Here is a 13,679-nt window from a genome sequence, read left to right on the forward strand (position 1 = left end):
AATAAACCACCTGAGTCCTGAAGTCCTTTAGCAGGGTCAAAATAAAGTCAGGCGAGGAGGACTTTTATAACATTCTCATCTGTGCCGGCTCCCCTAAAAAGATTTTAGATTCAAACATTCAAAAGTGTTTTTAAAGGGGTAAATAATTATTGGAAATCCATGAATAACACATATGAACAACACCAGTGGTGTTCGGAAAGGAATAAAAGTAGGATTTGATACAGTTTTCCAATTTCATACTGATACCTGCTACCCATATCTCTCTCCCTTCCCTCCCTATAGCCCGCCCTCTACCCCACCAATAAAACTTTGCAAATATTCAGTATTTCTTTCCAATTGTAACACTGAATAAATTAAACCATTGAATAATGTCTGGAACTCAATCAACTTCAGCAACTAAATATTACATATTTTAAGAACTATTCTCTATGTATACCAAATCTACCACAGTACAAATTCTATCTTCTTACCTCCTATAATAGTGACAACAGTGGTCACAGTCCTTTATTCTTTCTTGTATCTACCCATACCCCTTTACAGTATAAGGTAGTGACCTTTCCTGTCAGGAAGGCTCCTTGTCTCCTCTCTTTTCCCACATGTATTTTGACTGGTTTAGTCAATAGAATTCAGCAGAAGTGACACTGAACCAGCCAAGGACAGGCCTCAAAGGGATAAATGTATTTCTGCTCAGTCTGAACACTAGTATCACAAGAACAAAACCATGCTAGCCCATTGGAGGATGCAGGAAAGTGATCCAGGAACCTGTGATCCCATTACAGGAACCAAGAACCAACCAATTCCCAGAAGCAGATACATCCAGTTGGATGGGAAGTGAATACAGACATAGGAGTTCCCTAGCTGAGTCAGAAGAACTACTAAGTTGAATTCACACTGACAACCCTCAAGATCAGGAACAGCATAAACCACTAAGTTTGAGAGCTATTATGCAGCTATAGTAACTGACAAACCTCAGAAGTGAGTTGTTTGCTGTAGATGTAAACCTTTTTTCCCTGCCAGAGCTTGGAACTCCTCTAAGAATGGAGGCTGCAGAAACTTTGGGAATTCGTGCTCATAGGTACATAGATCAGATAATTCACCTATGGCTTTTGTCAGCTCTGATATGCAGGCATCACTCACAATGGCCTACTCCTTTCACTGAGGCCTACCTCCATGAAACTCCAGGAAGAAGAAGTATCACTGGAGTATCAGAACAAGCTCTCTGGAGAAATATGTCTCAATAAACATCTGTTAGAAGTGGAAGAGAAACTACAGGCACTCGTCCTGTGACCCTTAATGAGCTTGACCCCAACATGTGCACTGAAGCCAGAAGTAAAGGAAGCCATCTGCCAAAACTTAGCCCAGCTATTCTTTCAGGAAGCATCCTTGCAGTTTCTGGCAGAGGCATACAAACCAAAGGCAGTCAAACCCCAGCAAAGTGCATTTCTGTGGGGCTTTGCCTGTGGTAGCAAACACTGTTGATTACTACACCACTTTTCTCCATTTCTTTCCGGATGGAAGAACCTATAATCCATAAAGGGCCGAAACTGCCAAACAGGACTGCACTACCAGATTCCTTTGCAGCTGATGCGGGGGGGGGGGGGGGGGGGACAAGTGACCTAGTACTGATCAATTAAAAGCATGAGGACATTAAGCATCTCATATTCTCAGCCATTATTCAAAATGATGAGGAACATCTCTGACAAGTTTCAGGTGATACAGGAAAAAGATTGGGCTCATGTTGATGTCTGTGAACAGCAAAATCAATCCTGAGATCAGACTTCTTGTTACTGGATTTTTTAAAAGTTAACACTACACTTGTAGAAGGGTGTTAATAGATCGCAAGTGAAAGCATCCCTACTACCTTGTGCCATGGTGTAGGGATTCTGACTGTGGGGAAGAATGGATCCACTACGAATCATTTTCTAGAAGACAAGTGTTTCGGTTCACCAAGATGGCCTGAGGTTGGAAGTCAGACATTAGAATACAGTAGTAAGGTTTAAGCCATGCTCACTCCTCAGATTAGCAGCAAAAACTAAGTCTGATTTCAAAAGGCAAACAAAAGATTCATCTGTTAGCATTTTACAATGCAGTATGATAACAAAAGATCGTGTGAGTGCACGCACGCATGTGTGTGCACACGTGCATGTGTGTGTGCACACATGCATGCACATGTGCCAATTCTGGTACTTGAACTGAGGACCTAGACATTGCCCCTGAGCTTTCTTGTAGAAGGCTAGTGTTCTGCAATTTGAGCCACAGCTCTACTTCTGGTTTTTTTTTTGGTGATTAATTGAAGATAAGAATCTCACAAAGCCAGCCCGGGCTGACTTTGAACCAGGATCCTCAAATCTCAACCTCCTGGATAGCTAGGATTACAGGAATGAACCACCACAACAAAGGAGTTTAAGCACAGAAGAAAACGAAAATAAATAGGAAGATTCCTTGGTGAAGCAAGGCTAAAATGAAGGTTGTCACACCTCTACGAACATGGGACGGAAGAGGAAATGAGTTCCCCTCATCTCCACAGTACCCTGATAGTTCAGAAGAAGTGGCAAACAAACCTTTATCCTCACCCTGTCCTGCTGTCATGCAAGAGTGGGAGATTCACCTTTGAGGAGTGACAAGAAGAACATTTGCAGGGACCCCTCACCCCTGTCTCCTGGCCCAGTTCCTTACCTTCCAGCACTGGTGCTTAGCATAATACTCTCCTTGTGCAATCCACTCCTCAGGAGTTGAGGTCTTAACAAACATGCTATCATCAAGATCTGAAAATAAAAATAAAAAGCAGGTTTGCTTTTCTGAGCACTCATTTATTTAATCATGCTGGTATGGGCTATATTGTGTCCCCTCCAACACCCCAAACTTTAGGTACTGAAAGCCTAATCTCTATTACCTCAAAATGTGATTGTACTTGGAGACCTTTAAAAAGATTAATTTAAAATGAGGCTTTCCTGGTGGGCTCTAATCCAATCTCTCCTTGTGAAGAGAAAAAGCACACACACACACACACACACACACACACACACACACACACACAGTGGAGAATGGGGGGAGAAAGAAAGAATAACTCAATGATGGAGGGAGGAAGGGAGGGACAGTAAGGGAAAACACTAGGCAAAAAAATTGTGTGTGTGTGTGAGGACATCTTTCAACTGTAGAAGCCAAAAACAGAGAGAGACCTTTGAAGAAAGAAATCAACCCAACCAACTCCTTGTTCTTGGACTTCTAATCACTAGAAACTATGGGGAAAAGATTTCAGTTGTTTAAGCCACCTAGTCTATGGTGTTTTGTTATGACAGCCACAACAGGCTAATACACCTGTTATCTTTCTAGTTTTTGTTTAAGACTATATTTCAGCTTACAAAGCTAGGTTGGCCTGGGCAGGTTTCAGAGAAGGTATGGGTGAGAACGTATATGGTTTTTTTTCTAAATTTTGGCCGGTTTTCCTTTTCTATGGCTATGAATAAGAAGACAAATACCAATTACTAATTCCTCCTTGAAAATCTAAAGCCAGATAGCTCTTAGTAAGCGCCTGGATGAGGAACAAACTAACAGGGTATTTGTACATAGTACAGATGCTATTTGATTGATGATGGGGTTATATTCTCATGGTAAATTAAAATTTAACAATTCAAAAGTGATTAAATACATCTAATACACCAAATATCATGGTTCAGCATTAAATCAAACTGAGTAGTACTAGTCATCTACTGGGGCTGCATGGATATTAGGACTTTGTCAGATGTGTCACTAGTAAAGATCTTCTCCCAGTCTGTTGGCTTCTTTTTAGTTTAGTAACTATGCCCATTGCTGTACCAAAACTTATTTTTATGTAATCCCAATTAAAGTCTCTCTCATTTCTGCTTTTTCCCCGGGACTCTTTATAGAAAGTTTCTGCCCTATGCTTATAAATTCTATTGCTTCTCCTACTCCTTCTTGTAGCAATTTCAAGTTTCAGATCTCACGTTGAGATCCCAATACCAATTACTGAAGAGGTTATCTTTTTTTCACCATGTATCTTTGCTCTCTTGTCAAATATCAGATAACTGTAAGTATATGGCTTTATTTCATTTCTAGGTCTGCTAGTCTGTTCATTGATCTTCAGTGCTGTTTTTGTACCAATACCAAGCTCTTTTTGTTATTAAGGCTCTGCAGTAGAGCTTGAGATCTGGGACTGTGATATCCCTAGTGTTGTTTTTTTTTTTTAATTTTTTGTCTACTCGAGGTCTTTTGCAGTTCCATATGAATTTTTGGATTGTTTTTCTCTAACTTGGGAATACCATTGGGATACTGATGAGGATTGTGGTAAATGTATAGGTCACCTTTGGCAGTGTTTTCACAATATTAATTTTACCTATCTCCCACTCAGCATTTTGCTGGTGATTAAAGATAAGAATTTGGAGGCTTTTATGTCCAAGGTGGCTCCAAACCATGATCTTTAGATCATAGCCTTCTAAGTGGTTATGATTATAAACCTGAGCCACTGGTACCTGGTTATATTACAGTTTCATTTGAATAATCCACAGCTATTTAAAAATCAAATCATCCTACTTGTATCGCTTTATATTTTCTTTTTTCATCTAATTACATCTTGAACATCTTCCCAAATCAGTAAACAGAAAGTCTTATTCTTTTTAATGGTTACATGGTATTCTAGCAAAAGAAACATGTTTGTAGACTTTGCCTACTGAACATTTAGGCTGCTTTTCTTATTATTACAAACAGGACTCTGCAATATTTCTTTTGATAGACACTGCCAATAAGCTTCCCAAAAACTCATAGTGTTTCCAATAGGTCCTATTTTATCTAATCTTTGCTCATAATACTTAAAAAAATAGTACATGGGGCTAAGAATATGGCCTAGTGGCAAGAGTGCTTGCCTCATATACATGAAGCCCTGGGTTCAATTCCTCAGCACCACATATATAGAAAAAGCCAGAAGTGGCGCTGTGGCTCAAGTTGGCAGAGTGCTAGCCTTAAGCAAAAAGAAGCCAAGGACAGTGCTCAGGCCGAGTCCCAGTCCCCAGGACTGGCAAAAAATTAAATTAAACTTAATTTAATTTAATTTAAAAAATAGTACAAGGGTTTGAACTCAGAGCCTTGTACTTGCCAGGCTAATGACATACAGTTGTGCCATACCTCCAGTTTTATTTTTCATTGGAGCTACTTTTAGGACAAGGTCTCAATTTCTAGTTAGGTGCATGCCTGAACCTGACTCTGCCTTCTCTCGATCTTCCCAAACTTCTGAGGTCACACAATCATAAGCCATCACATCCAGCTTGCTTTTCTCAGAAGAGACAGACTCTTAGACTTTTTCTGACAGAGCTGGCCTGATATTGCAACCCTCCAATTTTCAGCATTCCATATACCTTGGGATAGCAGGCCCATACCATGACACCCTTGAGAAGGAATTTTGCAAACTTTTCTGCATGAGCTGGCCTCAAACCATGGTCATCTTACTCTTATCCTCCCAAGTAGCTAAGATTACACTTTTAAAGGACAACCCTCTGGAAGAGTTAATCCTCCCTATTCTACTTGAACTACTTTCCCACACACCTTTACATCAGAATGGAAATGTGCTTTCTCAGAAGATTGTGTGTGGAGAAGAAAAAAGCTACATTCTCAGCTGAGAGTGAAACTCAGTAGTATAGCACTTGCCTACCATTTATGGGGAACTAAATTCCATCTCCACCACTGTAAAACTGACATCCCTTAATCCTGACTGTAAGAAAATCTGAAGGACATACATTTCTTCCTGCAATAAGAATATTTCAGACCTTACCTTTATTTTCATCTGTCTTCACAACTTGAACAAAATCTCTTCTAATAAAATATTTGAAAGCAGGAGACCGTTTCTCTAGGTTTTCATCAAAGATCCAGAGGTTGACTCGAGCCCGGGTGATGGCAGTGTACAGCTTCTTCAGCTCTCCATTGAGTAGCTAAAGTCAAGATTGAGGATAACCATGAGATCCTTTTGTCTGTAGCACACCATGATACACTTAAAGGGTCTTACTCCTATTTTTGAAAAATGTAAGAACTAAATTTAAAGAAGTTCAGCATGGCTCTGAACAGAATTCCAGTATTACAGATACTTCAGAACAGGTTAAGTGATGCTCTAAAATCAACCTATGAGAAATTCCACCTATTTCCACTCAAAAATAGAAGATAGTACACCAGTATCAGAGGACTCTTGAATCTGCTGTCATTGTTTAGGTTATAGTTTTGGGGTTGTTTTTTGTTAGCTTTACAGTTAACATTTTTAAATTTTTTTTTGTCAAAGTGATGTACAGAGAGGTTACAGTTTCATATGTTAGGCCTTGGGTACATTTCTTGTACTGTTTGTTACCTCCTCCCTCATTCCCCCCTCCCCCTTCCTCCTTTCCCTCTCCCCCCATGAGCTGTTCAGTGGGTTTACACCAAATGGTTTTGCAAGTATTGCTTTTGTAGTCGTTTATCTTTTTATCCTTTGTCTCTAGATTTTGATATTCCCTTTCACTTCCCTAGTTCTAATACCAGTATATACAGTATCCAGTGTACTCAGATAAGATATAGTGATAGTGCGGGTACAACCACATGAAGGGGATACAAGAGGATCATCAACAATAGAAGCTATGGTTTCACATGGCATGTTGAAGGTAATTACAACAGTGATATAACGGCCATTTCCATAACATGGAGTTCATTTCACTTAGCATCATCTTATGCATTCATAGTGACTAGCCTAAACCTGTGCTAATTATTCCCTATGAGGGAGACCATAGAGTCCATGTTTATTTGGGTCTGGCTCACTTCACTTAGTATAATTTTTCCAAGTCCTTCAATTTCCTTATGAATGGAGCATTCTTTCTGATAGAGGCATAAAATCCCATTGTGTATATGTACCATATTTTCCTGATCCATTCGTCTACTGAGGGGCATCTGGATTGGTTCCATATTTTAACTATAACAAATTGTGCTGCGATGAACATTGTTGTGCTGGTGGCTTTAGTTTGTTCTTGTTTGTGGTCTTTTGGGTAGATGCCCAAAAGTGGGGCTGCTGGGTCATAGGGAGCTCTATGTTTAGCCTTCTGAGGAATCTCCATACCGTTTTCCAGAGTGGCTGAACCAGTTTACATTCCCACCAACAATGAAGTAGGGTTCCCTTTTGGTCACATTTATTGACAACACTTATTATTGTTAGTTTTCTTGATAAGAAGTATCGAAATCATTCCCTGCATTCTCTCAGACCACAATGGAATAAAATTAGAGCTCAATTCGAACAGCCACCACAAAGGGGGAGGAGAGAGGGGGGAATGAGGGACGAGGTAACAAACAGTACAAGAAATGTATCCAATGCCTAACGTATGAAACTGTAACCTCTCTGTACATCAGTTTGATAATAAACATTTGGGAAAAAAAAGGAAAGCAAGTTTTGAAATAAAATATTACAGCTGCTTGGCTCAAGCAAAGGAAAAAAAAAACAGTCACCACAAGAAACCCTACAATTCATGGAGACTAAACAATACACTGCTGAACCATCAGTGGGTCATTGAAGAAATTAGAACAGAAATTCAAATGCTTATGGAAACCAAGATGAATACACAAAGTACCAGCTCCTTTGGGACACAGCAAAGGCAGTACTCAGAGGAAAATTTATATCTCTGAGTGCCTACACCAACAAACTGGAGAAACAGCAACTCAACAACTTAAGGAAGCACCTTAAGCTCCTCGAAAGAGAACAACAAGCCAAACCCCAAGTCAACAGACGGAAGCAAATACTTAAAATCAAATCAGAATTAAATGAATTAGAGACCAAAAAAAAACATCAAAAGAATCAACAAAACAAAGAGTTGGTTCTTTGAAAAAATTAACAAGATAGATCCCCTAGCAAATCTGACCAAAAATCGAAGGCAGCACACCCAAATCAAGATCAGAGATGAAACAGGTAACATCACCACAGAAACAACCAAAATTCAGAACACAATAAGGGACTGTTTTGCAAACCTTTATGCCAACAAATTTGAGAACCTGAAAGAAATAGGTTATAGTTCTGAAATAGTTGTAGATTCACCAGAAGTTACAAAGATAAGGAAAAGGATACACAATATATTACATATACATCATATATATGTCTGTATTACACTAGATAGATAGATAGATAGATAGATAGATAGATAGATAGATAGATAGATAGATAGAATGTGTCCTTCACTCAGTTTATTCTAGTGGTTACATCTTACAGAACTGCTATGATTTTTTATCAAAATTAAACTAGTCATAGCATCTAGCTATCATTACTATCAAACTACTCAAAACCTAAGAATTCTTTCTCTCTTCCTTGCTCTGCCTCTCTGTCTTCCTTTCAGTGGTCCTGGAGTTTGAGCTTGGAACCGTACATTGGCTAGGCAGGTGTTGTACCATTTGCGTTATGCCTTCCACACCAAGATTTCTGATTAGAAAGTAAGATGGTGGAATAGAAGCTTCCACTCTGTGACTCCACAAATGAGAAGTTTGGGCAACGAAAAACAGGCTTTATTCTAAATAAAGAATGAGAGGAAGCCAGACACCAGTGGCTCAAGCTTATAACCCTAGCTACTCAGGGGACTGAGATCTGAGGATCACAGTTGGAAGCCAGCCTGGGAGGGAAAGTCCGTGACATGCTCAGCTCTGCTAACCACCAAAAAGCCAAAAGTGGAGCTGTGGCTCAAATGGTAGAGTGATAGCCTTCAGGGGGAAAGAAGCAGCTCAGGGACAGTGCCCAGGCCCTGTCTTCAAAAGCCCCAGGACTGGTACAAAAAAGAAAAGAAAAAGAAAATCTTTTTCTGACTTATGTAACCCCTGTTTTCAGCATTTTCAAATAAAAATAATTATAAAAAACAAAAAGAAAAAAAGAGAGGGAAGAGCATTAGGAATCTCAAAGAGGCAACGGGAACGATGCAAAACTAATAGAAACAGAAAAGGCACATGGAGTAAACTAGGACACAGCCAACTCTGGAAGGAGGAGAAGCCAAAGCCACAAAAACAAGATAAGCCAAGTGGTCTCTCATAACAGACTCGTAGTTCTATCTGCAGAACAAGCCAACTATCCTTGTACGCCATAAATCCCGTGTGGTGGGACTGGGAATATGGCATAGTGGTAGAGTGCTTGCCTTGCATACATGAAGCCCTGAGTTTGATTCTCCAGCACCACATATATAGTAAAAGCCAGAATTAGCACTGTGGCTCAAGTGGTAGAGTGCTAGCCTTGAGCAAAATAAGCCAGGGACAGTGCTCAGGCCCTGAGCTCAAGCCCCAGGACTGGCAATAAACAAACAAACAAACAAACAAACAAATAAATCCCATGTGGGGTTTAGTGCAACCGTGACTCTGTATGACAGGCCAGCACTAGGGAAGAAATTCACTTTCTTGCTCCCCTTAGAGAACTATAGCCAGGCACCACCTTGAGAAGACCTATTATTTGAGACTAAGCTATTCTGGGGACCAGAAAACAAGACAGATTTGCAGGCCAGAGAACATAGGAACAACTTCCCATCTCTGATACCCACAGACCTACCCACAGACCACAAACGCAATCACAGGGTACAGAAAAGTTGCATTCTGACCTACTGAGAAGCCTCAGTGGAAAGGAGCCTGAACTATAAAGGGAGAGGGGATTGAATGCCTCCAATCTCTTTGGCAAGAAGCAATCTCCTAGCTCATACATTACTATGGAGACTGAGAGACTCGAGCCCAAGGTTGTGACAAAGGACTGCTTAGTCTTAAGATAGATCTCCCTGCTGAGATCCAAGTTCAAAAGATAATGCTATTTCTTCAGTTTCTTTCTTCTAATGGAATAGTATTCTGCTGGGTATGATGTGAAGGCTCTAATACTGGCAGACATATGTCTACGCACACACATGTGACCTCAGGGTTCTCTGTGATCCTATACTCTAAAGTGAAGCTTCTAAAATGAATATGGCCCTAACACTGATAACTAATGCTTTTGCCCTGACCCTCGGCCTGCATATGGCTCCATCCTGACACATTAGTAGTTATTATGGCACTTTGTCTCCTCCTTTCTAAGTGGTAGTGGAGACTGGAGCTTCAAGAAAAGACTGCTCACTAAAAAGTCAATTGAATAAAATTGGAAGGGCTATTTATCCCAACAGATATGCAAAGCACAATATAGAAACAAAAAGTACAGTAAGGCAAGGCAATAAGCCCCTAACTCCTCAAAAACTGAATCCAAAGGTACTAAAATAGCTGAACTACCAAAAAAAATGTTTCAAAAGTCTACTTTTTAAAGTGATATAGGACTCTAGTCATTCACATACTGAGACCAAAGGAGGACATACCTAGAAGTAGTGGACAAAGGCTCAATAGCTATGTACAGATGATCATATAAAGTAATATTCTATGAAATTAACTCCAAGAAATGGAAACAAGAGACATTTTTTAGTTGCCATTGTTGCTGTTTTTGTTTTCTTCTCCTTTTGTCTTGTTAGTTTGTTTGTATTTGGGAGGGTAGAGAAGGGCACATAAAAGGTGGAACAAGGATGAACAAATACAACAGTGACAATCACTAGACAGTATATGGAAAATGAACTGGATCTTGTGAGTGATGATGGGAAAGAAAAACCATGAGAGAGTGAGAGAAGGGGAGACATGGTTCAAAAAGAATTGTACTCATCACTCATACCTGATTCATGTAACTGTAGTCCCTCTGCATATCAACTCTACAATAACAATAAAAAATAAAGTAAAAATGATCAAGCTGAGTGCTAATCCCTCATGTCTATGATCCATAGAAGCTAAGATCTAAAGAATTACAGTTCAAAGCCAGCCTTGGCAGAAAAATCCATGAGACTCCTTCTCCAAAATAACCAGAAAAGGGCTGGGGATATAGCCTAGTGGCAAGAGTGCCTGCCTCGAATACACGAGGCCCTAGGTTCGATTCCCCAGCACCACATATACAGAAAACGGCCAGAAGCGGCGCTGTGGCTCAAGTGGCAGAGTGCTAGCCTTGAGCAGGAAGAAGCCAGGGACAGTGCTCAGGCCCTGAGTCCAAGGCCCAGGACTGGTCAAAAAAAAACAGAAAAAAGCAGGGCAGGTGGTATGACTCAAGTGATAACTCAACAGGTGAGCAAGTAAGCCAAGCAATTGCAAGACACTAAAGTCAAACCTCAGTACTGACATAAAAAAAAAACAATGACATCAAAGATAACTGAAATTAACAGGTGCTAGAAGAAATGGTAGTTAGGAAGGGGAAAAGAGAGGATAAGGAAGGAAGAATATGATGCAAATACATTGTATACAGGTATGAAAAGGTTGTAATGAAACCCATTTTAAAAAATTTGACAGAAAGTTAAAGAATAATTTATGGGGGAGAATTTAAAAAGTGAGTTCTCAATACAGTGAGTGTCAGAGGTGAAAAATACTGTCTTTTTCCACTTTCAGACTACTGTTTCGAGACCAACTTTCTGCTAAGAGAAAAGAAGTTTACTGACACTGACATATCTGCCTTTCCCTACCCCATTGTTGATGTAAAAAACAATGAAGCAAGTTCAAGGTTGCATTTTTTGTCTCATCTTCCCTTCCAAGCCTTATGTACTGATGCTGTGTCAATGTGTATATGGACATATGGCAGAAATTCACCTTGTATATTTCTGGATTCACCATGAGGGACCGAGCCTGAGAAGAGCTGGGTTTCTCCAAGGGCTCTTCAGCCAATGGCCAGTTTCCCTCTCTGGAGTCAGATGGTGGTATAAATGAGGAAATGATCTTCCATTCTTTGTAAGCCTGAAAACAACAATAGCAAACTTAAAAACCAACGAACATGCTTTGAACAGTCTTTACCAAGCTTCATGAGAATTGATCCCCATGGGACGTGGGGGGAGAAGAGTAATCCTTCAGCCCCAGGTGTGAGGAGGGAACAATTCTGTGGCTTCAGAATGGATGATAGATGGCAAAGGTTGCACAGGCAGAGATCAAGAAAACTATTGTAAAAATTCACCAGAACTTGGCCAAGACAGTAGAGAAGCCAGGTACAGGTGCCCACTCTGAGGGGGGAAAAAACCCACTTAAGAAAGAATTTCAGGGCTGGGGATACAGCCTAGTGGCAAGAGTGCCTGCCTCATATACACGAGGCCCTAGGTTCGATTCCCCAGCACCACATATACAGAAAACGGCCAGAAGCGGCGCTGTGGCTCAAGTGGCAGAGTGCTAGCCTTGAGCGGGAAGAAGCCAGGGACAGTTCTCAGGCCCTGAGTCCAAGGCCCAGGACTGGCCAAAAAAAAAAAAAAAAAATACAACAAGAAGAAAGAATTTCAACAAGCATGTGGACAGAAGAATCTTCAGACTTTTTCACAATGTGGTGAAGAAATGTAACTTAGGGTCCACAATTAGGACACATGTGATAAAATTATCTATCTAAATTATTAAACTAAAGATGAAAGAATATTCAGCTGCTATGGAGTGCACTGCGCAAAGATGACTTAGAACAGATAAGACAAATTCTTAACTCTGCTTTTCCACTTATTAATTATATGACACATTATTCATTCTCCTGCTTTGTAAGTGTGAATAGACTCACTCAAGTTTGTGGGGAAAATAAAGAGATAATATCAAGTATTTAGGACAATGTTTCACTTTTTTTGTGTGTGTGTGTTTTTTTTTTGCCAGTCCTGGGGTGTGGACTCAGGGCCTGAGCACTGTCCCTGGCTTCTTTTTGCTCAAGTCTAGCACTCTGCCACTTGAGCCACAGCGCCACTGCTGGCCATTCTCTATATATGTGGTGCTGGGGAATCGAACCCAGGGCTTCATGTATACGAGTCAAGCACTCTTGCCACTAGGCTATATTCCCAGCCCAATGTTTCACATTTGACTCATGGTTTTCCTTTACCCAAACCCCCAAATTTGTAAACCAAGAGTTGGCAACTTTTTTCTAAAGGCCTAAATAATAAATACTTTTGGATTTGTATGTCATGTGGTCTCTTAAAACTATTCAAGGGCTGGGAATGTAGCCTATTGGTAGAGTGTTTTGCTTACCTAGCATTGGTTTGATTCCTCAGTACTACATAAGCAGAAAAAGCTGGAAGTGGTACTCTGTCTCAAGTGGTAGAATACTAGCCTAGGGACAGTGCCCAGGCCCTGAGTTCAAGCCCCAGGACTGGGGGAAAAAAAGTCAACTCAGTCACTGTGCTAAGGCAACCACAGCCAACATGTAACTGAATAAATATACAAAGCTGGGCGTTGGTGCACATAACCTAGCTACTCAGGAGGCTGAGATATCAGGATTGAGGCTCAAAGCCAGCCCAGGCAGGAAAGTCCATGAGACTTATCTCCAATTAACCACTAGAAAATTGGAAGTGTCTCAAAGAGGTAGAGTGCTAGCCTTGAGCTGAAGAGCTCAGGGACAGCACCCAGGCCCAGAGTTCAAGCCCCACAACAGACAAAAAAAATTAATTAATTAATGCACAGTACTTTAATAAAATGTAGACACTAAATTAACTTCCACATAATTTTCATGTGAGTACTTTCCCAACCATTCTAAACTATAAAATCCATTCTTAGAACACAGGCTATACAAAACAGGCAGTGTTTGAGTCCATATCCTAGCTATGGTAAACAACACTGCAATAAACATGGTTGTGCTGGTGGCTTTAGTTTGGCTTGGTTTGTGGTCCATTGGACAAATGCCCAGAAGTGGAAATGCTCTATGT

General features: G+C 40.4%; 1 protein-coding gene across 1 annotated transcript in view; it reads right to left on the reverse strand.

The window, feature by feature from the left end:
• Trank1 (tetratricopeptide repeat and ankyrin repeat containing 1) overlaps positions 1-13,679 on the reverse strand; it is a 76,798-nt gene that overhangs the window by 9,644 nt on the left and 53,475 nt on the right. The window contains exons 13-15 of the mRNA XM_048348658.1: positions 11,614-11,757; positions 5,783-5,939; positions 2,677-2,765 (exon numbers count right to left, since the gene is read on the reverse strand). Coding sequence (XP_048204615.1) covers positions 2,677-2,765; positions 5,783-5,939; positions 11,614-11,757 — 390 coding nt within the window. The remainder of the gene's footprint in view (positions 1-2,676; positions 2,766-5,782; positions 5,940-11,613; positions 11,758-13,679) is intronic.

This window comes from Perognathus longimembris, chromosome 6 (assembly GCF_023159225.1).
Source record: "Perognathus longimembris pacificus isolate PPM17 chromosome 6, ASM2315922v1, whole genome shotgun sequence".
Taxonomy (NCBI): Eukaryota; Metazoa; Chordata; class Mammalia; order Rodentia; family Heteromyidae; genus Perognathus; species Perognathus longimembris.